The 26,841-nt window shown below is 46.4% G+C and overlaps 1 protein-coding gene and 3 pseudogenes across 1 annotated transcript; 3 read left to right on the forward strand and 1 right to left on the reverse strand.

The window, feature by feature from the left end:
* The first annotated feature begins 261 nt into the window (after nucleotides 1-261).
* On the forward strand, nucleotides 262-1,128 carry LOC149335565 (omega-amidase NIT2 pseudogene; annotated as a pseudogene).
* Nucleotides 1,129-9,099: 7,971 nt separating this feature from the next.
* On the forward strand, nucleotides 9,100-9,960 carry LOC149335566 (omega-amidase NIT2 pseudogene; annotated as a pseudogene).
* A 4,819-nt stretch (nucleotides 9,961-14,779) lies between these two features.
* On the reverse strand, nucleotides 14,780-15,640 carry LOC149335567 (omega-amidase NIT2 pseudogene; annotated as a pseudogene).
* Nucleotides 15,641-21,755: 6,115 nt separating this feature from the next.
* LOC149335568 (omega-amidase NIT2-like) lies at nucleotides 21,756-26,766 on the forward strand. The gene is made up of 2 exons (XM_089553832.1): nucleotides 21,756-22,709; nucleotides 26,599-26,766. Exons 1-2 carry the CDS (start codon nucleotides 21,891-21,893, stop codon nucleotides 26,632-26,634), a joined length of 855 nt encoding a protein of 284 aa, XP_089409958.1. The 5' UTR covers nucleotides 21,756-21,890; the 3' UTR covers nucleotides 26,635-26,766.
* Nucleotides 26,767-26,841: the final 75 nt, after the last annotated feature.

The following is a 26,841-nucleotide window of genomic DNA, read 5'->3' on the forward strand; positions in this document are numbered from 1 at the left end:
CCGTACGGCGAGATCTTCCTGGCTGAATATAAAGAACCACGATGGTTGGTTACCTCTTCTCAAGTGTTCGATCGCCGTATCGTGTGCGCCATTCTTTTTCTTTCTTTTTTTTTAGGGTGTTTCTTAGGAGCAGCAGGTTTAATTTCTGCTAGAAGGTATAAAAGCAGCTGCGGTGAACACTTGAGCTACATAGCTCAGAAAATTTAGAGCGCTTTCGTGGAGGTTCTTAATTGAAGCCACGTTTCTTTCTTTTGAAAAATAATGGCGTCCGCAAGCTTTCGCATCGCAATTGTGCAGCTAAGTGTGAGGGCGAGCAGATCCGAAAACCTGGCCAGGGCGCGAGACCACGTCAGCAAGGCGGCAGCGAGGGGCGCCAAGATCGTGTGCCTTCCTGAGTTCTTTGGCTTTCCCTGTGCCATCCAGAACTTCCATAAGTACGCCGAGCCAATTCCTGGCGAAACCAGCGAGTACCTTTCGGACGTCGCCAGTGATAACAACGTCTACCTCATCGGTGGAACAATGGCTGAACGTGTGAACGACAAGATGTACAACACATGTCTTGTGCATGGTCCCGACGGCAAGATGGTGGCCAAGCACCGCAAGTTGCATCTCTTTGAAGTCGACATTCCTGGAAAAATGACGATCAGCGAGTCGGAATGCTTCGCGGCGGGCAACAGCCTGACAACGTTCGACACTCCTTACTGCAAGGTGGGCCTTGGAATCTGCTACGACCTACGCTTTCCAGGATTGGCGTCACTCTACTCCCAGCTGGGTTGCAAGCTTCTGTGCTACCCCGGTGCTTTCAACATGGTGACGGGCCCGCTTCACTGGGAGCTGATTCAACGGACTAGAGCTATCGACAATCAGGTGTACGTCGCAACGGCTTCGGCCGCCACGGACAAAAGCGCTTGTTACGTATCGTGGGGTCACAGCATGTTGGTAGACCCGTTAGGCAAGGTCGTTGCTTCGGCGGGTGCCCAGGAAGATGTCATCGTTGGCGACGTCGACCTAGATTACTTGGAGTCCGTTAGGAACCAGATACCAGTCACACGACTGAAGAGGAACGACCTTTACGAAGTCGTCAGTGTGAATAGCGTAGATTGTAGTAAGGGAGTAATTAATCATTGACATCCACCCGAGCACAGCCATACGGCTACAAAGGAAAGCTATACAGCTTTCTCAGAAACCTCGTAGTTAAAGAAAAATCCATCCTGGTCCAGGGTTCGAACCCGGGACCACCGCTTCACCTTGCAGGTTTCCCCTAAACGTTTGACCAGCGTATGTATTATTTCTGGTGTGCACTAGGAAGTAACACGTGTCTTTTGAGAACTTACTCATCAACAGAGTCTATAGAGTGATGAATGTGTCAGGAAGGTTTTGCACTGTCTGCGGCGAGGTTTTTGGTTGTCTTAGCATGTCGCAAAAGAAAGCCACCCTTTCGTCAATCCGCACTAATGAACAGAACGAACGCCACAGGCGTGTCGAATGGGAGGACTGGGCAAAAAGGTCATTAGTAATACTCTTCCTTTGGTTTCTACATAGCCTCTATTGTGGCTAGTTACTGTCCTGCCGCCTTGAGGGGGCGATGCCATCCACGTTGGCAATGCTTCATGGGGTCTGCATATTGCCCTGTGCTTGTTGAAGAGGGGCGCGTGTTTAATGCCTGGAACTAAGCAACAGAAGACGGTAATGGTTGCCTATAAGCGATAGCGCGATCTCTACATTGTCGCCTTACAGGTGAGCTTCAGCACCGCTCGTAGTTTACCGACACTTCGCGGTGGTCGGTCTGCACCAAGAAGCTCGACAATGGGTGATATTCACGTACTCTAAAACACCCCCACAAAAACCTGTCGAGCATCTGTAGAAAAAGTAAACATCAGCCAGTCTCTCAAGACATCAGATGTCAACGTAACCTGGTCAGCGTCGCAAAGCACTGCACGCTTTCCTAATAGATCCCACCACAATGTGTCGTTTTGCGCAACGAAAAAGGAGACAAAGCGACCCGAAAAATCCCTGGAGCAACGAATTTTAAGAATATGTAAACCTAAATCTTGCACATTGTTAATTATAAAATTACACTCCTGTGATCTTGTGAGCAAAGGGATCGTCCCTGGAGCTTGCTATCTCAATGTTACGCATTTCTTCATTCCACTGACCCGAACTGAAATTCTTTACTCACGCATAGACTTGGTCGCTATAAGTAATCTCTGTAACATTATTCCTTTTAAATTCCGCGTTCGCTAACAGTTACCGGTGCCGATAAACAAACACCCCGCACTGTGACAGCATCGGATCAGTCGAAACAGTACATCTTGTTCGAATGCTCAGCTTGCACAGGTGAGCGGACGTGTCACGACAGCAAAATGGAGGCTTTAAAGTAACCCCCTCTAGCAATAAAATGCATTTTGATCTCTCAGCCTGCCGTTCGCACCATCGCCGTGAATTGAATTTTAAGGCGAAAGCTTTAATGACCCATTATCAACGAAACAAGTCGGCGTCCAGGAAAAACGGATCACGAAACCCCCAAATGCCGTCATCAGCAAAAGAAAAAAATTCTTCAGAGGGTGCGAAGAACCTTCCAAGGACCTTTAATGAGGGGCCTTCAAGTTGCAAGGCCAGTGCATAACCTATAGGACACAAAACTGATTTGCTTCTAAGCGAATAAAAATGAACGTAGTGTTGCCTCAGAGCTGCATGCCTATGAGTAAGGGTGTCATTAGAAAGAAGGAAAAAGTATAAATTAAAAAATTAATGCTTTCGCCTACCAAGCACTTAAGTAGTCTGAAGAAACGTCGAAATTCGGGCTTGTTTGTTCATACCTCAGAACAGCAGCGCAACAACACAAGGGACCGATGAACGAGTGTTGCGCGAGTCTGCGCTTTGTGTGTGTATACGAGTACACGTTCCCCGGTCCCTTCCCTTGCTGCGCTACTGTTCTGTAGCCTTAAGCGCCCTCCGCATTTTTTTTTATTTGCCAAACTGCAGGAGGTCGGGCTTTTTGACACATTTTCAAACTCTTTCTGTATAACCCCCTTGAATTTACTCTATTTCAGCGAATGGAGATTTGTTTCCTTTTTAATTAAACATTAAAGGTTCATAATTACTTGATAACAGCGCTACCGAACACGGGACAAACATGATAGCACACAGACTGCGCTCAACTTAAAACTGTGTTTGTTTAAAAGTGCGCATCAATTTTATTGTCAGACTTCAAGCATACGCACATGCGCACTGTCATTGCGCTGCACCTGTCGCTACGAAAAAGATGAAGCCCTCCTCAGAAAATTTCGAGGACACTTTGGCAACTAAAGTGTTGAGAGGCGAAAGTCGAGGAGACTATGCCGTGACGACTTCTGGTGGATATGACGTCACACCGCTCCCGTGCCTATATCGATGCCCAAATTATACATCTTTCGGAGATCTTAAGTCCTGATTACACTTAATTAGACATTTTTTCCTCTAAGTTGACACATATTCGGCATTTTTTCGACCATTCATTGACAATTTTCACTATGCCGTGGCGACTTCCTGTGGATGTGACATCAAACCGTTCCCGTGGCTATATCGACGTCTGCGTTATTTCAATTATGACATTTTTTACTATAATTAATTAAGTGTTTACTTTACAGTCATCAAACGTGGCTTCTAGGTTCATTTTTTCTTCCTCTATATGAATAAATTATTCATTTTGTCCTATCTTTTCTAGTTCCTGAGTTAACACGCTGCCAAAGGTGCGACACCCTCTGCTAACGGACGCCAGCATGAGTCATTAAAGGCTTTCGCCTTATTACTGCCTCGTGGGAGCGCGTGTGATTGTCACAGATTGTTATCCTATATTTAGCCAACCTATTCCCTTAGATGAAGAAGCTACGGAAGGCCTGCTAACACTCCCGTTTGACTTCCTGTAGATGTGGGAAGCCTCCCCCATTTCTTTTGTGCAGCGATCATTGTGAACATGTAATATTTCAATATCAACAAAAAACACTGCACACTTCAAGTGAAGCAGTGCTTTACAGGTTAGTAAAGTCCTTTGCTAAAGTTTTCAAATAGTTATGGATAGCCATCAATTAGTTCAATCTGTCATTCTTCTTCAGTTTATTCAAGGTTTTTTTGTGTGGGTGCGCACTTCTCTTAACAACTTTCTCTCCCAAAATCGTTCCGAAACGCACAGTATCTCTTCATCTTTGTTTTTACGCCGATAAAATATGTTTTTCATTAAAAATTCTTCTATCTCCGTTTCTTAAAATTCTGAACTAGACGTTGTTGTTGTGGTTGTTGTTGTTGATAGTGGCTATTTATTAAATAAAATAACAATGGAAGAAAAAAATGTTGCCAGCTGCGGCATCTGCCATCGAAACATGAAGCACCTAAGCAGCTGAGGTTAGCGGGAATAAGAGGACAGGGAGAGGGAAAGGAAGGGGGCATAGCGATAGTAAGAAAGGATAGAGGTAGGGCGGCAATATACATTATGTACAAATACAGGGTATAGGATACCTTCTGCCAAATCTGACGTATAACCTAGAAGAGGGCTCCTTTTCAGATTGCTCCCGTAAAGGAAAGACATCGCGAGTTTTTTTTTTTTTTCTGCCTTGACGTTTCTGAATTTATGATTTTTATACGAATCTGTACTCTTGCCATTACTGGGACACTCCATTCGCAAATATGGAGCGCGCATGCTTTTTCTCCGTCACCGCCACCCTACAGTCCCCTAGGTACCCTCTTCCGCACTATTGGTGGGTGTATTCGGCGTTGCCTGGTGCAGGCCCAGCATTTTTGGTTAGACATGAGCTATTAGCGCCATCTGTCAGCTCGTTATGGTATACATGACGGAAGCCAACCCACCGAAACAAAGCAGCATAGGGGATGTCTCTTTTTTTTTAAGGCGGAAGCCTTTAATCTCTCATCGTTGTAAGCAGCAGTTGTTGTTGTTGTTGTTGTTGTGACTGAGAGAAGGATGAAAAGGAAATTGCACGGGCCTGCTACTGGCTCGAGCCAAGCTACCACCGCTGCCACGTGCAGATAGAGGAGAGTTAAAAGATCAGAGGAAGGAGAGAGAGGAAAGAAAAGACGCCCGTCGCAGCAACAACTGCGTCCGCCGGAGCGGACGCTGCTCAAAAAGCAGATAAGCGGCCGAAGCCGCGCTCGCCGAAGCGAGAACAGATACTCCAGATTTTTTTTTGAAAATGTCACGCTTTTCAATTAGTGGAAACGGTCGTGACGTCACAGTGCGCCAATTTCAAACGGGGCCAATTGTACTTTGGCTAGTAACCATGCAACCAATTGAAGGGATCGTATAGTGGTGCTCCAAGTAAGTGGGACTGAGCTTAGTTAATTGGTTAATTAGCCAATTAGCCTAATTAGCTTTACTAGTCAGGCCATATAAATAAATGAAACCGATTAAGAAATTGGTCGAGCTCAGGAATCGAACCCCGGTCTTCGGCGTGAGAGACGAGCATGCTATCCACTCCGCCATGCCAGCTCGATGGTTTGGAATGAACAAAGGCGCGTCTAGTGAATACGGTGTCTTCACTCACTCTCGTCCTCCTCCATTCCCTTCCGGCGAGGTTTAGGTGTCCACCGACAAATGAGAGACAGATACATTTCCTTTCCTCAAAAATCAATTTACCGACGAGCGAGGCGCAGAACCGAATGGGCGATGGCGTTCTATGGACTCCTTGGCAGCGTTGCAAGACGCTGTCGCGTTCCACTCTTAGGGGCGAAGCTTAACATCTTAACCACACATCAGTGACCACACTTTAGGTCAAAAAGTGCCCCCCTGAATTTTGTGACACAGTTACTGCGTAATTTCCTTTCCTCAAATACAATTTTAATTTTCTTCGTTACGGCTCCTCTTTATTTATCTTCTTTCACTCCCACTTCCTCCCTTCCTCTACGGTGCGGTTCAGGTGTCCACCGAGATGACGGAGAATTACTGCGCCATTTACTTTCCTCAAAAAGCGTTGCGTTCAAAGGGCAAGGCATCGCGCCGAACGGGTGGTGGCGTTCCGTGGACTCCCTGGCAGCGCTACAACGCGCTGTCGCGTTCCACTCCTAAAGGCGAAGCTTAACCGTCATTAATTAGCAGTTAATTAATATTCAGGCATTAATCAGTAATTAACCATTAATTAGTGATTTGTCATCACTTAGTAATTAGTACTAAATTACATGTGACGCCACCAGTGCCACAGAAACAGCGAAGGTGGTGCGGAAAACGCTTCCGCCTCTACCCACTTTAGACAGTCAAAGTGCCCCCTGAATTTTAATTTTTAGTTGTTCGTCAATGGGTAGTGGTGGTGTGACACTTTTATAGAACAGCCTTTCTGTTAGGCGTTCAATAGGTTCCGGGCCAAGGCGACGAGGGCACGTTGTAACCTCAGATCCAGGGAGGCAAGCCAGATGGGCCACGGTGGGGGGGGGGGGGGGGGGGGGGGGGGGGGGGATAGGCGAGGGACTGGAAGGCTACGTGGCACTGTGTAGGGCAGTGTTCAACGTCTGCATATGTGTGGGGACAGTTTGGGCACTGACGTGGGGAAGTGTACCGGTATAGGTAAAGTTCGACTGGTGTATGTAGGGGATTAAACTGTATTCGGCGAAGAATGCGAGCTTCACGGATCGATAAGGCTGGGTGTGGCGGGGGTAAATCAGCTTAGTCCAATTTTTGCTGCCAGTAGAGTTTGTCGACAGTTCGTTTGTAAGCCCTGACCGCCTGCTCCGTCGATGGGCTCGTCCATGGGATCCCCGGCACCCGATGAGATCAATAAAAGTACAAGAAAAAACAACCACATGGCACCGGTGGGCTGTTGCTGTTGGCTTCCGTCATGTATGCCATAACGAGTAGGTGTTTTTTCACTTGTATGCTCAATAGTTTAACAAGGGCCTCTGATAATGCAGCCTCGATGCTATAAGTAACATAACAGCGTTCTCGCACAGCTTCCGCCCTCACCGTTCGACCGCGTTCCCACGTGCCACTCGCGGTAATACAGGACTTACCACGTCCGCCGCTTATGGACGAGGGTGGCGCTGGTGAACACTCTCGAGGTTCGGTTACACTATATATAAATACCCCTGAAAGCAGCAGATTGAACAGTCGTCACCGTAGCTCAGCTCTTAGAGCACTGGACGCGAAATTCGGAGGTCGGGGGTTCGGATCCCAACAGCGGCATGTGGTCGCTTGTCTTCTGTCCTTATCAACCTCCCATTAATAAAAAACTACAAATTAAAAAAGACATCGTCTATGCTCCTAGGTTATAGAGGCTGTTGGCTTCCGTCATGTAACTCAATAGAATATATTTATATTTATTTGAGAGAAAAGTTACGAGTGCGGCGAGATGGCGCTGGAAGGCGTTTAAGGCATACAAGCACAAAATTTTGAGCGCAAACAAAAGATATGATCAGTTTCAAGGAAGTGAAGAGATGTCTTGTAGCAGGTTTCAGTCGCAGGCGTTCAGTGGAACACAGTTTAATATGATTTTGGATGTTGTCCGAGGAGCCACTAGGCATTTCAGCCCACATTCAGTGACGTCAAGGCCCACTTTCTCCAATTGTTATGACGTCACTGAACCCAGTGGCTCTTTACATGAATAACCGGTGCTTGCTGGCGACGCCGACGTCATAAATATTGCGGGAGCCCAGGTTGCCCGATAGAACATGATGTCAAGACACAATTCATCGCTGGCGCCGACCGAGACTGACGCTGCTGGTGCCAAATCGTTTGCAATTAATTATGAACACTGTGCACTGGTGTTTTCAGCTCTTTTTTCATGATTACTGAGCCAGTAAAGGCAAAAAAATAGGGGCAGTAAAATACTTTGTGTCTGTGCCCTTCTAATATTGACGGCCTACTCTTTCTACGTGCAGAGTAATCTGACATAAAATGCTCCCTGAAAAAAAAATCACGGACGACGACACAAGCTAGGAGCAGATATCCTTGTAGAGATGCGAAGACACACACAGATATTCTCGGCACCCACTCCAAACCTCACTCGTATTGAGAACACAATATACTAAGCCTGTCAGTTCATTATCAAACACCAGTACACTCACTACATACAGAGGCAACCAAGATGTTCATTCTTCCCCCTTTAGCTTGCTTTCCAATACCTATAGGCAAATGATGCTGCAGCTTTCCCCCTAATTCCCTACTTTATACTGCCGACCACAATACTTTCACCTTATTTCTTGGTAAAGCTGACCTTTCCGTAATAAATTCCAGTTGAAGTCAGCGCTTGTGTTGTCGATTCTCCCCCCTTTTGTCCGTGTTTCGTGCGCCGTTGTGAATAATGAAAGCTGACCTTCCCCACCAACAAAACCACTCCGACATGTCTAACTGCCCACCCAATTCAGCACGCCCGTGAGATCCAAAGATATAATGGTAGAAGCATTGGTATAATAGTGGACGGGGCGTCTGAAAAACAAATTCCTCCGCCTCAGGCTAATATTGTCTCACCATAAACAGCCATGAATCCGTGCATCAGGTTTACCTTGAAACTGCTGCGCAATTTCCCATCTCGTGTTTTCGAGGCTGCTAAAATGTACAAAAATAACGACGGTGTTTTTTTTTTCTTCTTTCTTCGGTGCGACGACTGCATAAACACAGCAAAGTTGGCACAACCCCGAGTGCTATGCAAACACAAACAAGCGCAGTACGACACACATGCATTTGTCAGTGCCATGTGCGTTTTTCGCTTTTTCGCTACATGTGCCATTGGTAGAGAGTTTTCTTTTATTTTCGAAACTGTTCTCCACAGTGGGCCTGGATTCATGCTAAAGCCACACTCTCAGCAGCTAAGTGTGATGCGTTTTTACGTTACTTTTAATGGAGGCGAAATCCGGTTTCTACTTGCCCGAGAGCTGGTGAGTACTGCCTCACTGAATATAAACAGTCACGAGTGGCGATAAAACCTGCAGAAGCTTATCATCGCCATTTCGAATCTCCCCATGTTCCTCGACGATCCGATTCTTGTGAGCAGCTGTAACTCTTGCTAGAAGGCATAGGGGAAGCTGCGGTGTTCTCTTCGCACTTAGTTCGAACCGATTTCAACTCTTCCTAGGGACATAGTTGGGACACGTCGAAGCCACAGCTTTACCTTTTGTGAAAGAATGGCGTCTACGAGGTTTGGCATCGCCATCGTACAGCTGGCTGTGAGGGCAAGCAAATCCGAAAACCTGGCCAGAGCTCGAGACCACGTCAGCAATGCTGCCGCAAGGGGTGCCAAGATCGTCTGCTTGCCTGAGTTCTTCGGATTTTCCTGTGGAGTTCCGAACTTCCAAAAATTCTCCGAGCCAATCCCTGGGGAAACCAGCGAGAGCCTTTCGAACACGGCCAGGGATAACAACGTGTATCTCGTCGGCGGCACAATGGCTGAACGGGTAGATGGCAAGCTATACCACACTTGCCTCGTCTACGGTCCCAACGGCGAGATGCTTGCCAAATACCGCAAGCTCCACCTCTTCGACGTCGACATTCCTGGAAAGATGACTGTCAGGGAATCACAGTGGTTCGCAGCTGGCAACAGCCTGACGACTTTCGAAACTCCTTACTGCAAGGTGGGCCTAGGTATCTGCTACGATATTCGCTTTCCAGAAATGGCGTCACTCTACTCCCAGCGTGGCTGCAAGCTTCTGTGCTATCCGGCTGCTTTCAGCATGGTGACGGGTCCGCTTCACTGGGAGCTGTGTCAGCGGAGCAGGGCTCTCGACAACCAGGTCTACGTGGTATCGGCTTCGCCGGCGAGGGATAAACGAGCCTGGTATGTCGCGTGGGGTCACAGTATGTTGGTGGACCCAATGGGAAAGGTCGTTGCTTCGGCGGGTGCAGAGGAAGACATAGTCTTCGGCGACGTCGATTTGGAGCACTTGGAGTCTGTGAGAAACCAGATACCCATCACAAAACACAAGAGGAACGACCTTTACGACGTCGTGAGCATAAACAGTGCGAACTGTGGACGTAATGCGGAATAAGAGACATGGCAGTGCCAACGCTTTTTCTGACTTGGTTTAGACCCAGCAAATAAGCCTTAGAAGTTTAGAATCACACTACTGCCATTGCTTACTGGTGATCAGCAGATATTTCCCAACATTCGCTAGCGCTACGTGGTTGTTTTTTAACGTTGGTGGTCAAGAAACAAGACTTTTCGCCAGAGGACATTTATTTTCTCTGCCGCAACATTGTGCACGTCTTTGCACTTGGCGCAAATACAACGCTCTCTCCACTGACGTATTCTCATTGTGCCGCTGTATCAGTGATATGCGCTACGTTGTCCCGGTTACCCAGTTGCATTATATCGACTCGGAGCTTTCGCTGGGCGGCCCACACAGATATCTAACTTCCGATTTACTGTTTCCATTTCCCGAAATTCGAGTATTATTATCATCACAAGTCTCAGTACAACCAAAGATCGACAATGGCCTTTTCCATATTTCTTCAATTAACCCTCTCCTGTGTCAGGTACGTGCGGCCACTTATACCCGCAAACTTCCTAATCTCATCCAACCGTCTTTGTGCCACCAACTCTTACGCTTGCAATTTTCATAGAATTCACTCTCCTACCTTTAATCCGCGTCGATTATCAAACTTTCGCATTACATGCACAGTCCGTGCCTATTTGTGCCTATTGGGTGCCTGGCGCCCTCTATGCTCTGGGCTGTATACTACAGCAACAACGTTAATATGGGCGCGAGATTGAAGGGAAACGTGTAGCCTGACATTGGCGTCGGACTCGACTGCCATCTCGACCAAAAGAATACCCAGTATTACAAGTGCACAGGAAACTCCTTTATGAACGTTACAAACTCGTGCCCAATTGATGTCGTGGATTCACTTTCCATCCTAGGATTGTTCAACCTCGCATCATGGACTTATTTGATTTCATTGGCCGACAATCAACCGGACTGAAAGGACTCATATGATATGAATGTGAGCGCGAACTCACGACTCAGATTGTGAGCTGAATGTGAGTCCGGACTCATTCATGACTCAGATCATGATCTGAAATGAGCCTGAGGGAGCCCAAGTGAGTCGACTCATGAGTGAGATAGCCGACCTATGAATATACATACTGAAATTTCGTTCAGCGCAGTGAAAAATCCGCTGCAAGTTATTCGAAACTTCGTTCTGACTTTACTATGAACAAGAAAGACGTGAAAATTGGAATGGTTCGAAATCTTAAAGGACAGACGTGGAATACATATTTTAAGGTGTGGTAACACGAGTGATTATTAAAACCATTTCTGGGAACGGTTCTATAATGGCTTTTCGAGAAGCCCAGGTGGTAGGAGTTAGACACTTTCATTATTTTGCGAAAGCAACTTTCAGCCAACTACTTCACGTAATGCAAAAAGAGCACGTATGGCCCCCAATGTTCTCAGACTACACCGGTGGCTCGATTTCTTTAACTCACCACAAGGAAAACCTTGTCTAAGGACCGTTAATCACTTAACATAATTCCAAAAAAACATGATAGGGTGCAATGATGCACTGTGACAGCACTTGTAAAGTGTATTCAGTAACGTATATCTATGTGAACCGTGCCAAAGCGGGTGCCGTTTGAAAACCGGTATTCTTTTCGCGATAATAAAGTCGCAAAATCAGTTTCAGTGAAACGAGGATATTATTCACTAATATTCTCAGCATCAAACATCAGGTTTGATTCCTTAGCAGCTGTCTGGGTCGTCTTCTCTCGGCCATCTTTTGAACTTCATGAGGTTCCCAAGAAGCACTTACAGATTGCCACTCCACCTGGTATCACCCAGCGTTCCTTCCAAGGGTTCGTCCTGCCATCTTATATAGGACATGCTGCGGAGTGACACAGTGACATTACGAAGACGAATTAAAGCTAGACCGCAGGTGTCGCTAGTTTTGGTACAGCACGCTACAATAACAGGCGCCAAGTCTGCATCAACTTAGTGAGTGCGTAGGCGGTGAAACGGATTAGGAAAGTGACTGGATGGATAACATTTTTTTATGCACGTGAGACGAACTGATAGATAACTAGAATAGAGCGGATTAGGAATTTATCTGTCGTCCAGACGATTAGGCCAGCTGGAAAGATGTCGCCTACCAGGATATATGTATGCCGATCATATTGTTATTCTAAGTGATCATAGGCCTTCCAGATGATATTTATGACGGCCGTGGACGCTGTTAACCCGTTTAGGCGCTTTTTGTTCACGATCACTATCACTGATTTGGGTAATAAATAATGCCAATCGGCTTATATAGGATATGCTACGGAATGGCACCGTTACATGGCGATGTAAAAGCAAAGCTAGGCAGTAGGGGCCGTAGAGAGGTGGTATAGCGCACTACGGAAACAGGTGTCAGTTCAGACTTTACACAGTGAACGCGTAGGCTGCAGGTGGGATAGCAAGGTGACTGTTTTATACATTTTTATGACGTGCATTAATGGAACTGGAAGATAACAAAAAAGCAAATGAATTGTGTTTAAAACTGTCCTGTCGGAGACTACCTCAGCTGGAAATAGGTCATTTACCGGGCTCTACACATCCTGATGCTATTGTTCTTATGGTATAGCGCGCTACGGAAACAGGTGTCAATTCAGGCTTTACACGGTGAGCGAACTGTCGTGTCAGAGACTAGGCCAGCTCTCAAACGCATTGTACACGTGGAGTCCATTGTAATGTACATAAAAGTAAGCGCGTACATAGCTAAAATTTAAACTTCTGCAGATTCGCTGTATTATTAACTATGACTTAAAACCAAAGATATGCTTTGAAACTGCATAAAGATACCTGAAACTCAATCAATTCTCCGGCAGTTGCGCACGGCTGAATGCCGACATTCAAATTCCTTTGTTGGCATTTTTAACAACGTAAATCTGCATAGATGTCGCCACTAGGCCTCAAAAAATATCAGGCATCCGCGTTCCACAAGGATAAACACTGTGACATTGGAGTACCGGCTAAATACATAATGTTCATTATTTTGGACAAATGCTCCAAGGCTGGGACTTACGATATTCCTTATCCATTCGGCTCTTCAGGCAGGCTGGTTTTAGCGTTGTAGTGAGTTACAAAAGGATAATCAGCGATCACATTGCAGCTTTGTCATGCCCCACATAATTTAGGCTTAGCGTGTACAGGCAGCACTCGACTCTAAAAACCGAAACAGATTAACATAGACATTCGAACATAGCCTACTGAGCGCTCGCAGACGAATACCTTGTGGTGACCGGCATATTCTAATGTGTTACGCATCCTTGCAAAAAAGAAAACAGGCTGTCAAAATTTTGATGTCTTACCCCTCAGCACTATTTATAAGAAGGAGAAAGCCTCTTTCTCTTTCCTCTGATCTTTTAACTCTCCTCTATCTGCACGAGGCAGCGGTGGTGGCTCGGCTGGAGCCAGTTGGCAGGCCCGTGCAATTTCCTTTTCATCCTTCTCTCAGTCACAACAACAACAACAACATGTCGTCACCATCCGCTGAATTGTAGGAATCGGCAAGCAGTTTCAGAAATTATGACTGCACGTGGTTCATTCATCTGCATTATTGCTGTTTTAATATTCTTGCTGCTCCTGATGATGTCCTTGTTTCTCGTGGTCATTCTTGCAATTTTAGTTTTTTTTTCCTTATCCTCTTTGTTTTTAATTGCAGTTGCTTGTTATTGTATGTAAATGTAATTTCCTTGTCACTAGTCAGATTGTTAATCTTACTCGTGTTATTGCCATGAACACTGACATACGAAGTGGCTTACTTGGAGCCACTGAAAATGCATTCATAACCGCTTATGAAACACAAAACTGTAACGTTCACACAATGTTTAAAAAGAAAAAAGAGCCTAACAGGTAGTGTGAGAACACATCGCACTTTTGGCTTCAACGAAGTGGTGTGTTATTAAGCGAATAAAAATCCTTCATGTCTGATACCTTCACACACTGGATATGATGCAACTTTTGCTGTCACTGCATCACCCAGGATGAGATCAACACCAACTCGTAGTACTATAGCTGTCATATTCCAAAGAAATGAAAACAGGTACAACCTCTGAAGTCCTTTTCGTTCATGATTAAACTGCGCGAAGAAAACACAGACACAGACAGAAAACACGTACACACACAGAGCGCAGAACCAACTTCGTATGCGCAGTGTCAAAGGGTAGCAACTGCTTGTTCATTCTGGGTTTGTAGGACCAACAGATATGTGAGGGCATAAATTCCAGACTAATATCCAGAAACTGGATTTGGTTGCCTTTGGGCAACTCATGTGTAAAATTAAGCCATTTTCCTTCACGCTTGAAAACATTAAGGATAGTACTAACTGACTGAGGAAGACTAGAGTTAGAAGAGAGGTTTAGCATCAGGAGATAATCATCAACGTACCGAAAAATGCGCACAGTGCGTTGGTCGGAGAAACAACTTTTCAAGCGCTGGTCCTGAGCAAGCAGTTACTACCCTTTGACACTGCGCATTCAAAGTTGGTTCTGCGCTCTGTGTGTGTACGTATTTTCTGTCTCTGAAGTCCGAACGTGAACAAAAACAAAATGTTCACAGAGATGCACCTTCTGCAAAGCGCAAAAAAGTTCACTCCTATTGCTGTGCCACCAGTCACTTTCCTAGATATGCTACGGCAATGAACATCCACTCGGCAAATTGCGGAAAACCTTATGATACAGTTATCGCAAAAAACGTCTCTGTTCAAAAGCGAATGTTCTAGAAACAGCTCGATCGCTAGGAGGAAAAACTCTAAGGCAATTCTGAACTTGCAAAGCTTAGTTTCTGGAGCTAAACGAGGTCAAAAAAAGTGTTAGCTCTATCAATACTCTTACTCAGCGTCACATCCACAATTCGCACTGTTCACACTCACAACGTCGTAAAGGTCGGTCCTCTTCTGTCTTGTGATGGGTATGTGGTTCCTCACAGACTCCAAAACCTCTAGATCCACGTCACCGAAGACCAAATCTTCTTCCGCACCCGCCGAAGCGATAACGTTGCCCAATGGATCCACCAACATACTGTGACCCCACGTGACGTACCAGTCTCGTTTATTCGTTGCCGGCGAAGCCGATGCAACGAAGACCTGGTTGTCGACAGCCCTACCCCGCTGAATCAGCTCCCAGTGAAGCGGGCCCGTCACCATGTTGAACGCAGCCGGGTAACAGAGTAGCTTGCAGCCCAACTGAGAGTAAAGGGACGCCAACCCTGGAAAGCGTAGGTCGTAGCAGATTCCAAGGCCCACCTTGCAGTAAGGAGTGTCGAACGTTGTCAGGCTGTCGCCCGCCGCGAAGCATTCAGACTCGCTGATCGTCATTTTTCCTGGAATGTCGACTTCAAAGAGATGCAACTTGCGGTGCTTAGCCAGCATCTTGCCGTCGGGACCATACACAAGACATGTGTTGTAGAGCTTGTCGTTTACACGCTCAGCCATGGAGCCACCGATGAGGTATACGTTGTTATCACTGGCCACGTCTGAAAGGTACTCGCTGGTTTCACCAGGGATTGGCTCGGCATATTTATGGAAGTTCGGGAAGCTGCAGGGAAAGCCGAAGAATTCAGGCAAGCACACGATCTTGGCGCCCCGCGCCGCTGCCTTGCTGACGTGGTCTCGGGCTCTGGCCAGATTTTCCGATTTTCTCGCCCTTACAGCTAGCTGTACGATGGCAATGCGAAATCCCCTAGAAGTCATTCTTTTTATCAAGCCGTGGTTTCAACGTGTCCGCTACAGGCTCCTAGAATGCGCTTAAATCGTTGTGAGCTAAGCGATAGGAACAACCCAACCACTTCTAAGCCCTCTAGCAGGAACTGGTACAGCAGAAAGCCTGCAAGAGGGCTTATCGAGAGTTGTGTCTCATTACAATCTGCGAGGCAGCACTCGACAGGTGGCATTCCTTTAAATAATGACTTCGCTTTCATTATAAGCAAAGTAAAAACGCTTCACAAACGACCACTAAAAAAGAACTCAGTTACGGGCAGACTGAAAGGAAAAGGGGCCACTGCACTGACACATGCACGCACACGCGCGCGTGCGTGTGTGCATCCGCGCGTGCGTGTATGTGGGTGTGCGTGTGTGTATGTGTGTGTTTTTATGCGTGAGAGAGAGAGAGAGAGAGAGAGACAGCGTCCGTGAGGGAGTGACAGCGCGTCGCTAGCCGCTGCGCCGTTCATGCAGTTGGTACGACAGCAGGGCAAACAACGTTGATTTCTTTATAGATTTTAACAGGCCCGAAATCAGCGGATTGGAAGCTGCGCAGCTGTTCCAAGGCAAACTTCATAGGCGGGTTTGTGGCTGTGCCTAGTTACACAAATATAGCGCCGGGGATAGAAAGTTGGGCCGCCAGGTGTTCAGTCTGTTTTTCTACCACTGTATTTTTCTGCACCTCAAATTCGTGCTACATTGCTAGGACAGAAAGACGTATTAAAGTTGTTTTGTTTATTGGCAAAGTGGGCTTCGCAAAGAATTGCGGTTTATATTTTTGGGCATTTGGCATAAGGTATTGGAAATCAGCAGAGGCTCTCCAGCATCACAGACGTGTACGCATATGGATGGGTGGCTCGACAATGGCACAAGAAAGCACATCTGGGCAGCTTGTATTAACGTGTACTGGGATTTATTAGTGTTTTAGCACGCGCACTATATTCCTTTCTTTTTCCGTGGGATGTTTGGAGAGGCTGGTGAGAAAAATGGAGGTTTCTTCCCCACTTCGGGGAGGATGCTTGACGTTTGCTTGCGTCGTCGCTCGCGAGAAAGGCGTGGATTTTGGCATTCAGTTGAAATTTCCGACGTTACTTTAGCCAGCCACAACGCGTCTCCACACTAACACACTACCCTACACTGATTGTGGAGGGCCGTCTTAAATTTTAAAAAGTGGGTTTAACGTCCCGAAGTCACAGAGAGGCTATGTGGGGCGCCGTAGTGGAGGGCTCCCGAATAGCTTAGACCAACCAGAATTCTTGCTCCGACCTACGTTTTCCAGGATTGCGCCACTCTACTCCCAGCTGGGTTGCAAGCTTCTGTGCTACCCGGTGCTTTCAATATGGTGACGAGCCCTCTTCACTGGGAGCTGATTCAACGGACTAGAGCTATCGACAATCAGGTGTACGTCGCAACGGCTTCGGCCGCCACGGACAAAAGCGCTTGTTACGTCACGTGGGGTCACAGCATATTGGTAGACCGTTAGGCAAGGTCGTTGCTTCGGCGGGTGCCCAGGAAGATTTGATCGTTGGCGACGTCGCCATAGATTACTTGTAGTACGTGGAGGAACCAGATGCCAGTCACACGACAGAGGAGGAACGACCTTTACGAAGTCGTGAGTGTGAATAGCGTAGACTGTAGAGATTACTCGGCATCGCGCACAGGTCAGCGCTGAAGGCAAGTCCTAAGGGCTCTTTTGACTTGGTTGAGTTTATAAAGCTTGGTTTAAGCCCAGAAACCAATATTTATAATCTCAGAACTGTATTAGTTCTGGTGTGCACTAGCAATTAACCCGTGTCTTTTGAGAGCTTACTCATCAACAAAGTCCATACAGCGATTAACGTGTCAGGAAGGTTTTGCATGCCTGCGGCGTGGTTTTTGGTTGTCTTAGCATGTCGCCAAAGAAAGGTACTCTTTCGTCAATCCGCACTAATGAACAGGATCAACGTCACCAGTGTGTCCAATGGGAGTAGTCGGCAAACAGACCATTAGTAATACCCTTCCTTTGGTTTTTACATCGGCTGTCCTTCACGGAGCCAAAGAAGCTGTCCTGCATTTTGTCAAGAACTTGTTGAAGGGGGGTGGTTTCCTACCTGGAGCCAGGCAAGAGCAGACGGCAATTTATTTATTTATTTATTTACAATACCCCTAAGGGCCCTCGTGCGAGGGTATTACATACGGGGGGGGGGGGGGGGGGGATACAAGCATAACAATATGACGCAGGCACTTGAAACAAAATACACGTAATAATGAATTAAAGCTAGTAATGTACACAAATAACACAACAAACAACGCAAAATAAAATACTCACTAAATGCACATAATACAACAAAAAAACAAAAAATTTGTTAGCCCATGGTTCCCTTTAACAAATGCTGAAACGATTGTAGGTTAACCTCAGTAGCTATGTGTGATGGCAAGTTATTCCAATCTATTATAGTGCGAGGAATGAATGATTTCGCGTAGAGCAATGAACGGCATGTGATACGTTTTATTTTGTTATCGTGGTCGCGGCGAGGAAAGACTGCAGGGTGTGGCAAAAAGAAGTCGTTGTGGAGGGTGGGATGGTGATACAGTTTGTGAAGTAAGGTTAGGCAAGCGAAATGGCGTCGACATGATAGAGGTTCCAACTCGGCACGTTGTTTTAATGCTGTGACACTGGTGAAGCGTGAATAATCTGAAAAGATGAAGCGAACAGCACGGTTTTGCAGGGATTCAATGTTGTTTATGATGTAAGCTGGTTGAGGGTCCCATATGGCAGAAGCATATTCAATTTTCTGGCGGATTAGCGTGATGTAAGCAAGTTTTTTAAGTGTGAAGGCGCGTGTTTGAGATTACGCCTAAGAAGGCCGACTGCGCGATTTGCTGATGCTAAGATTGTGTTAATATGGCAATGACAAGTTAGGTCAGACTGAAAGTGAACTCCTCGGTACTTGTAAGTTGTTGTAAGTTCTACTCTATCGTTATTGAGGAAGTAGGCTGTAGGAATTCGAGTGGAACGGTTAGTAAACGACATTAACTTTGGCGCCCTATACGCCATACCGCGAGCGCTACATCGTCTTTCAGGTCAGCTTGTCTACCGTTGGGAGTTTGCTGACGCTTCACGGTAGCCGGTCTGCGCCAAGCAGCTCGGCGATAGGTGAGATTCACAGACTCTAAAACAACCCAACAAAACCTCTCGGGCACCTGTTGAAGAGTAAATATCAGCCAGCCTCTAAAGACATTGGGCCTCTACATAATCTGGTCAGCGTCGCAAGCCACTGTACGCTTTTTTAATCAATATCAGCACACTCTCGTTTTATGCAACATAAAAACAGACGAATCTCCTCGCAAAGGACTGGGGCACCAGCAGTTTTTGTAACTAAATCCAACACGTTACTAATTAAAATATTCTCTCACGAATGATAGGATCGTCCCTTGAGCTCACCATCACATCATTCTGTATTTATTCAGTCTAATTACCCTAACCTGCATTTTATACTTTCTCATAGACTTGATCGCTATCTGGAGTCTCTCTACCATTAACTTCTTTAGAATGCCCCTTTGGCAGGCAGCTACCGGTACCGATAAACGAGCAGCCCACACTATGACAACGATGGATCAGTCGATACAGAGCACCACATTCTGTTAGAATGCTGAGATTACTCAGACCAGCGGACATGTTAAAACGAAATGAAGGGTCTAAAACAACCGCCGCTAACATATAAATTCAGTTTGGTCCCTGAGCCTTTCCCGCCAGCGCCGTGCGCTGAATTTTAAGGCGAAAGCCTGACACGGTCCATTAGCGACGAGACCCGGCGATGTCGGTGGTCGGGAAAAGGGGTCCACAAAACCCTCGAATGGTGTCAGCAGCAAAGAATTTTCTTCTAAAGTTCCGGAGAATTTCACCAAATGCCTTCGGAGTGCGAGGCGAGCACGCGGCACAGGTTAATTCGACCAATATTGCAAATGGCCGGCTTCACTCTGGTCCTTTGTAGACCGGCCTCTGATAATACATTTCCAATATTTTAGGCCTACTATGTGCGCAGCGGGGATAGTATATTCGTTGCGTTACGCCTGTATGCTAATGAGTCGGTGTCTCATTAGAAACAAAAATAAAAGTACAAGTTGAAAAGGTAATGCTTTCGCCTTGAAAGCACGTACTTAGTCTTAAAGGTGCACTGAAGAGGAATCTGAAGTCGTTTTTTTGCCGCGGGAACTCGATATACACGTCCCGAGCATTCCTACAAACTTCGACTTACTGCTCTGTGTGGCCGATTTCCCTAATTAAATTGAATTATTGTCCGGCTTCCGCCTTTACTTTTGAATTCTCCCCGAACGGTGGGCGGAGTCGGCCAACGCGTGGAGTGCCTTTCAGCCAGCTCCGTGGAGCCTTTGCTTTCGCTTTATTTTTTTTTTTACATGAATAGATAGTTTCATTCGCAGATAATATAGCCGCAAAATGAGCCCGCAGAAATAAAAATACGCGCGGACTATTTGCTGCTACGGACTACTACTTATTACTCCGCCGATGGCAGAGCGGCAATCCTCCACGGAGCTGGCTGAAAGCCACTCCACGCGTTGGTCGACTCCGCCCACCGTACGGCGAGAATTAAAAAAAAAGGCGGGAACCGGACGTTAATTCAATCTAATTAGGGAAATCGGCCGCACAGGGCAATAATTCGAAGTTTTTAAGAATGCTTGGAACGTGTAGATCGAGTTCCCGCGACAAAAAGACGACTTCAGATTCCTCTTCAGTGCACCTTTAAGTGCCCTCCGAATTTTTTTATTCGCCCATCTGCAGTGCGTTGCACTTTTTGTATATTCCCTTTGAGTTTACCCCATTTCTGTGACTGCAGATTTCTTTTAGGTTCATAATTATTTAAAAATAGCGCTATTGGGCACGCGACAAACAAGAAAAGACAGATTGCGCTGAATATAAAACTGAATTAATTAGAAAAATGCTCAAAAATTTTATATTCAAACCTCAAGCACACGCGCATGCGCATTGTAATTGCGCTGCACTTGTCACCGGTAAAATTTCCTCGTTCTAACGCGTTCAGCTATCACAGATTTTTCTCTCCTATTTAGCAAGCACATTTCCTTAGATGATGACAAGGCTACGGAAGGCTGGCGAACACAACGACTTTCTTTGCTCCCTAAAAATGTTCCTTAAAAAATTCCTGAACGATGGCGCAAGCGAAGAGCAGAATATCCACGCACAGGTGTTAAGACAGGCCACCGATATTCCCACCTCCCTCTCCAAGCCTCACTTGTAATGAGTACGCAGTATACTGCACATGTCAAATCCCTATCAAACCCCATTATACTCGCTACATACATAGGCTACCAAGAAGTTCATTCTTGCCCCGTTTGCTTGCTCTCCATAATTGTAGATAAATGCTTCAGCATTCCCGTTCACATTCTAAACCTTACAGTACTTACCACAATACTTACACCTTCTTTCTTAGTATAGCTGACCTTTCCCATTAACAAAACCACTCCGACATGTCTAACTGCCCTCCCAATACAGCACACCCATAAGGAGCAAGGAAATGACGGTAGAATCGTTGGTAGAATACTGGACAGGGCGTCTGAAAAACAATTTTCGCTTCCTCAGGCTCTATTTTTCTCACCATAAACAGCCATGAATCCATACATGAGGCTTACCTAGAATCTGCTGCGCAATTTCCCACCGCGTGATTCCGCGGCTGCTAAAATGTAAAAAAAAATACCGACGGTGTTCTCTTTTTTTTTTTTTACTGCCATAAATAGAGCACAACTGGCACAGTCGCGTGCGCTGCACACAAACAAGCATGCACAAAATCGCACACATTCATTCGCCAGTGCCATGGGTGTTTTTCGCTCCATATGTCAATAAATGATCTTCTGTATTTCTGGCGAATGTTCTACATAGCGGCCCTGAATTCCCGCTGAGCCACACATCCGATAGTTATGTGTGATGCGTTTTTACATTATTTTAATGGAGGCAAAATTCGATTTCCATTTTCCCGCCAGCTGGTGAGTGCTATCTCACAGAATATAAACAGCCACGAGCGACGATAAAAGCTTCTGAAGCTTTTCGTCGCCATCTCGAATGCGCCAGCTTTGTTCGACGTTCGATTCCTGTGAGCAGCTTCATCGTTGTTAGAAAGCATACGAAAAGCTGTGGTGTTCACTTCTCACTTCGTTGCCAAAGATTTGAGCTCTTTCTAGGAGCCTGTTAGGCACAAGTTGAAGTGACAGCTTTCCCTTTTGTGAAAGAATGGCGTCTACGAGGTTTGGCATCGCCATCGTACAGCTGGCTGTGAGGGCAAGCAAGTCCGAAAACCTGGCCAGAGCCCGAGACCACGTCAGCAATGCTGCCGCAAGGGGCGCCAAGATCGTCTGCTTGCCTGAGTTCTTCGGACTTCCCTGTGGAGTTACGAACTTCCAAAAATTCTCCGAGCCAATCCCTGGGGAAACCAGCGAGAGCCTTTCGAACACGGCCAGGGATAACAACGTGTACCTCGTCGGCGGCACAATGGCTGAACGGGTAGATGGCAAGCTATACCACACTTGCCTCGTCTACGGTCCCAACGGCGAGATGCTTGCCAAGCACCGCAAGCTCCATCTCTTCGACGTCGACATTCCTGGAAAGATGACTGTCAGGGAATCGCAGTGGTTCGCGGCTGGCAACAGCCTGACGACTTTCGAAACTCCTTACTGCAAGATGGGCTTAGGTATCTGCTACGATATTCGCTTTCCAGAAATGGCGTCACTCTACTCCCAGCGTGGCTGCAAGCTTCTGTGCTACCCGGCTGCTTTCAGCATGGCGACGGGTCCGCTTCACTGGGAGTTGTGTCAGCGGAGCAGGGCTCTCGACAACCAGGTCTACGTCGCGACGGCTTCGCCGGCAACGGATAAAGGAGCCTGGTATGTCGCGTGGGGTCACAGTATGTTGGTGGACCCAATGGGAAACGTCGTTGCTTCGGCGGGTGCGGAGGAAGACATAGTCTTCGGCGACGTCGATCTGGAGCTGTTGGAGTCTATCAGGAATCAGCTGCCCACCACGAGACACAAGAGGACCGACCTGTTCGACGTCGTAAGCATAAACAGTGCGAACTGTGGACATAATGCGGAGTAAGAGACATGACAGCGCTAACACTTTTTCTGACTTGGTTTAGCCCCAACAAATAAGCCTTACAACTTTAGAATGACATTAGCGTCATTGCTCACTAGGAACCAACCTATTTTCAACTTTCACTAGCGTTACGTGGTTGTTTCTTGGCGTTGTTTGACAAAAAAAACTTTTCGCCAGATAAAATTTATTTTCTGTACCGCAACTTTGTGCACGTATTCGCACTTGGCGCAAATACAACACTCTCTCCACTGACGTGTTCTCACTGTGCCGCTGCATCAGTGATGTGCGCTACGTTGTCCCGGTTATCCAGTTGCATTCTGTCGACTCGGAGCTTTCGCTGGGGGATCTGCACGGATATCTAACTTCCGATTTACTGTTTCCAGTTCCCGAAATTAGCGTACCATTATCTTCACATGCCTCACTAAACCCAAAGAACGACAGCGACCTTTTCCATTTTTCTCCAATTAACCCTATCCTGTGCGAGGTACGACCACCTTATACACGAAAACTTCCTAATCTCATCCGCCTGTCTTCCTGCCACCCCGGTTACGCTTGCATTTTTTTGGAATGAACTTCGTTGTCTTTAACGAGCATCAGGTACCTTGCATTCGCATTACATGCCCCGTCCATGCCTATTTCTTCTCCTTGATTTCTCCTGTGGTCTCACTAGATGGCGTTTGTTCCGTGACCTTAGGAAAACACCCTGTAAGCCACCGACAGTAAGCTATCGGCCTGTATTTTTGTTAGCCCTCGATGTCACTTTTTTATGGATTAAGATAACGTTAGAGAGAGAGAGAGAAAAAAATTTATTTGAGTCTTTGAAGAGGAAGGCTCCGTTATCTTCAAAGATTCTGGTGCGCTGGAGGTCGTGAGGCATTCTGTGTACGGAGTCAGATGTTTTTCTATGTTTCTGTTTCTGCACTGTTTCTCCTTACTGCCCTTCAAAGGATATGTAGCTATTGATCCTCATTAGATGATCTCCCCTGTTACACTGCTTTAAGGCTTTCTTCACTTAATTTTTCGTTCCTGATGAGATGTCCGGCACCATCACTCCTCTGTCTCCATCATTATAATCCTGATTATTTCGTCTTATAGATCTGAGTAGGAATCTTCGGCTACCTTAACTATCTTATCTATATTAGTAACTACATTGCTCTTTTTGTCTATTCGCGCTGCCATTTGATTGATTTGTATGCCTAGTTTCCTTCTGACCGCCCTAAAGTAATATCAGTTCCTTACAGCAAACTGAATCCTTGGCATATTTTTTATCCTTGTGCCGTTTACCTTAGGCTTATCGATTCAATTCTGCATTGGCGCTTCTCAATCAGACCTTTCGTCTCCTGAGAGAGCTTACCGGTACCCTCTCTAACTATCCCGCCGCCTACTTCCATTGCGCACTCCGTGATGATATTAGTGGGATTTTCATCCATTGCCTGAACACTGGGGTGATCGTCCTCGGTTAAAGCGGATTATCTGATCTGGAGAGAGATCCTCGATTCTTTTATTTTCGATCTTACCGACAACCCGTTGAAGGGCTTCTTCATTGCAAGTTTTCTCCACTCGAGAAGAATGGCCTGAGGGGCGAGTTGGTGCATGATGAAATGAACGGCGGCGCAACAAGGACACTAACAAGAAAGGGGGGACACCACAAGCGCAGTGCGCATGTGGTGTCCCCTCTGTTGTTAGTGTCCTTGTTGCGCCGTCGTTCATTTCTCCACTCCCACTCCAAATCTAGGCTACTCAGACCTCACCGTCATATATGTTCATTACATCTCACCTTAGCGAGCACCTCCGTATCGTACACGATGACAGGGTAACAGCACAGAATGAAGACTTCAGTTTTAGGCTCACTGTTAAGACTCTTGCAAGTCCACTACCGGTTGTCTAGTTTGCGGAAGAAGGTACCGTATAGACTCGTGTAATGGCCCCACTCATGTAATGGCCGCACCCCTAACTTCGTTAGTCATAAAAACAAACAGGCCGTGGTTACTCATAAAATTCGCTTATAGGTCGCGACAGTGATGACGTCACAGGGTCACGTGACTTGGACGCGCACAGATTGATCGACGGTGTGCCTGACGCTAGCAGGTGCGCTGGCTGGTGACAGATGGCAGGTTATGTAGCCTAGCGTTGATTGGTCGCCGGGGTGTGTGATGTCATGAGACCACATAACATCATCCAATTTACTGATGCCCTAGCAGTTGATATTTGCCAGGTACGCTGGTCACGTGACATGGGCGAGCGCTTTAAAGGGCTCGGCGGCAGTTGGCGGCTGCGTTGGTTGCGTCCAGACGTGTCTAAACAGCTCCGCATGTCAGGGTGGAAGGGACTCAGAATCAACACAGCGTCTGTTGACAGCAGTGTAAGATCCCCGCAAGCGGAAAGTGCAACCACGGAAGTATGCCGCTGAATATGGAGTATCGCTGGCTGCACATACACAGCGTATGCTACAAGCATCAGTGACGGAAAATGCGAGTCAGGCCGACCGAACTTCAGACTTCAATGCTACCGCATTCTCAATATCTAACGTAATTAAGTGTCTACTATTTTTGTTTCTTCTACGAACTGTACTAGTTCGGGCCAACCATGCTATTTTGAAGTCATCATATTCATCTGACGCTAGCCTGGGTTATAAATGTCATGTAAGAGGTACGAGCTCACGCTAGTTATTTATGTGTTTGTTTCTTTTCCTTTTGTCAAGAACTGCATTCTGCTGAATAAAGCCTGAAGCTCGATTCTAAACAACGTTTCGTTTTAACTCGTAGCCTTAGTTGCCGATGGCGGCCACCTTTTCGTGTTACGAGGGCTCCCAGAGGCATATAAATGTAACGTTCAGACTGACCAATTCCGCATATACGGGCATTAAATCATTAACGCTATCATGCCATGCCTTTAAGGTAGAGCTTAGTGCCCCCTCCAATAATTAATTGTCTCTCCTTAACTACGGCCGCTGCGTGCACTGCAGCGAAGAGAGTGTACGGTAGGTATATCGCCGGAGTCGGGTGAGACTGCTGAGTTTACAAATTTCCTTTACAAATACCCTTCCCGGGGCAGTGGTGCCGCGGTTATTAAGTGATGGCCCTGTGCTTGCAGGTGCTGCCCCTGGCGGGGATTGTGAGAAACAGGTTGCTCCTCCCAAACAACCCCAAATAACGGGGAGAGGCTTCGGACTGACAAACATCGGTGAAATCTGAGATTTCGGGATTTATTGCTAGCACGCCAAAAGCTTCCGATTAAACTCTCTAAAAAAATGTCACTGAATGCTATACAGTGCAAAATACTACATTTAATATCTTTACTTTCGCTACCACGCAATGCGATATGCCGAAAAAAAGCACTTTTTACCTGGTTTAGCACGTTTTTAACACATAGTTTACATTCCTTGTGGTCCGAAGCATATTTACAGACTTATCTCAGTTCTGGAGAATGCAAGAAAATATTAGGAATGACTTATGTGAAAGCGTCCAAACTAGCAAAATATTTAAAACCCATGGATTTGTACTTATTTTTTGTGTGTTTCGTACTTTTCAAGTAAAAAAGAATAAATCATTTCAAGTCCTTATACATAAAAGCACAACGTATGATGTTCTCGTGAAAAAATTTCAGTCATGCGTATAGCCTTTATTTTTTGCGGATTGTTTTTCATGGTAGGTATTCATATAATTCGCCACCTTAAGTCGGCCGCCATTGCAAAAAAATAAATTAAAAAATGGCAGTAGCTCAGCTCAGTTATGCCAGGATATACGTTTCGAGAGCTACCTTGGCGTCTGCGCTTGGCAAGACGTTTTTCTCTTTGCTCAAGCGTCTCCGCCACTCGTTTAGCCTTCTGATGTTCATTCTTTCTCTGCAGAGCGGCCAAGCGCTTGGCGACGACTTCCGGGTCTGAAGAATTGATCTTCTCCTAACGATACCACCACACACCGGTGGCTTCAGTCTCCTTTTTGTCACCCATACGAAGCGATTGTAATATTCCCAGTCGTATCCCGTCAGCTTTTATACACACAGCCGCACATACGCAGTTTATCCACACAACCACACACGCGGCCGCGGCGGCGGCCGAGCTCTGACGTCATGCGCCGCGCACCTGCTGCTC

Source organism: Amblyomma mixtum, chromosome 7, assembly GCF_055824585.1.
Source record: "Amblyomma mixtum isolate Tamu chromosome 7, ASM5582458v1, whole genome shotgun sequence".
Taxonomy (NCBI): domain Eukaryota; kingdom Metazoa; phylum Arthropoda; class Arachnida; order Ixodida; family Ixodidae; genus Amblyomma; species Amblyomma mixtum.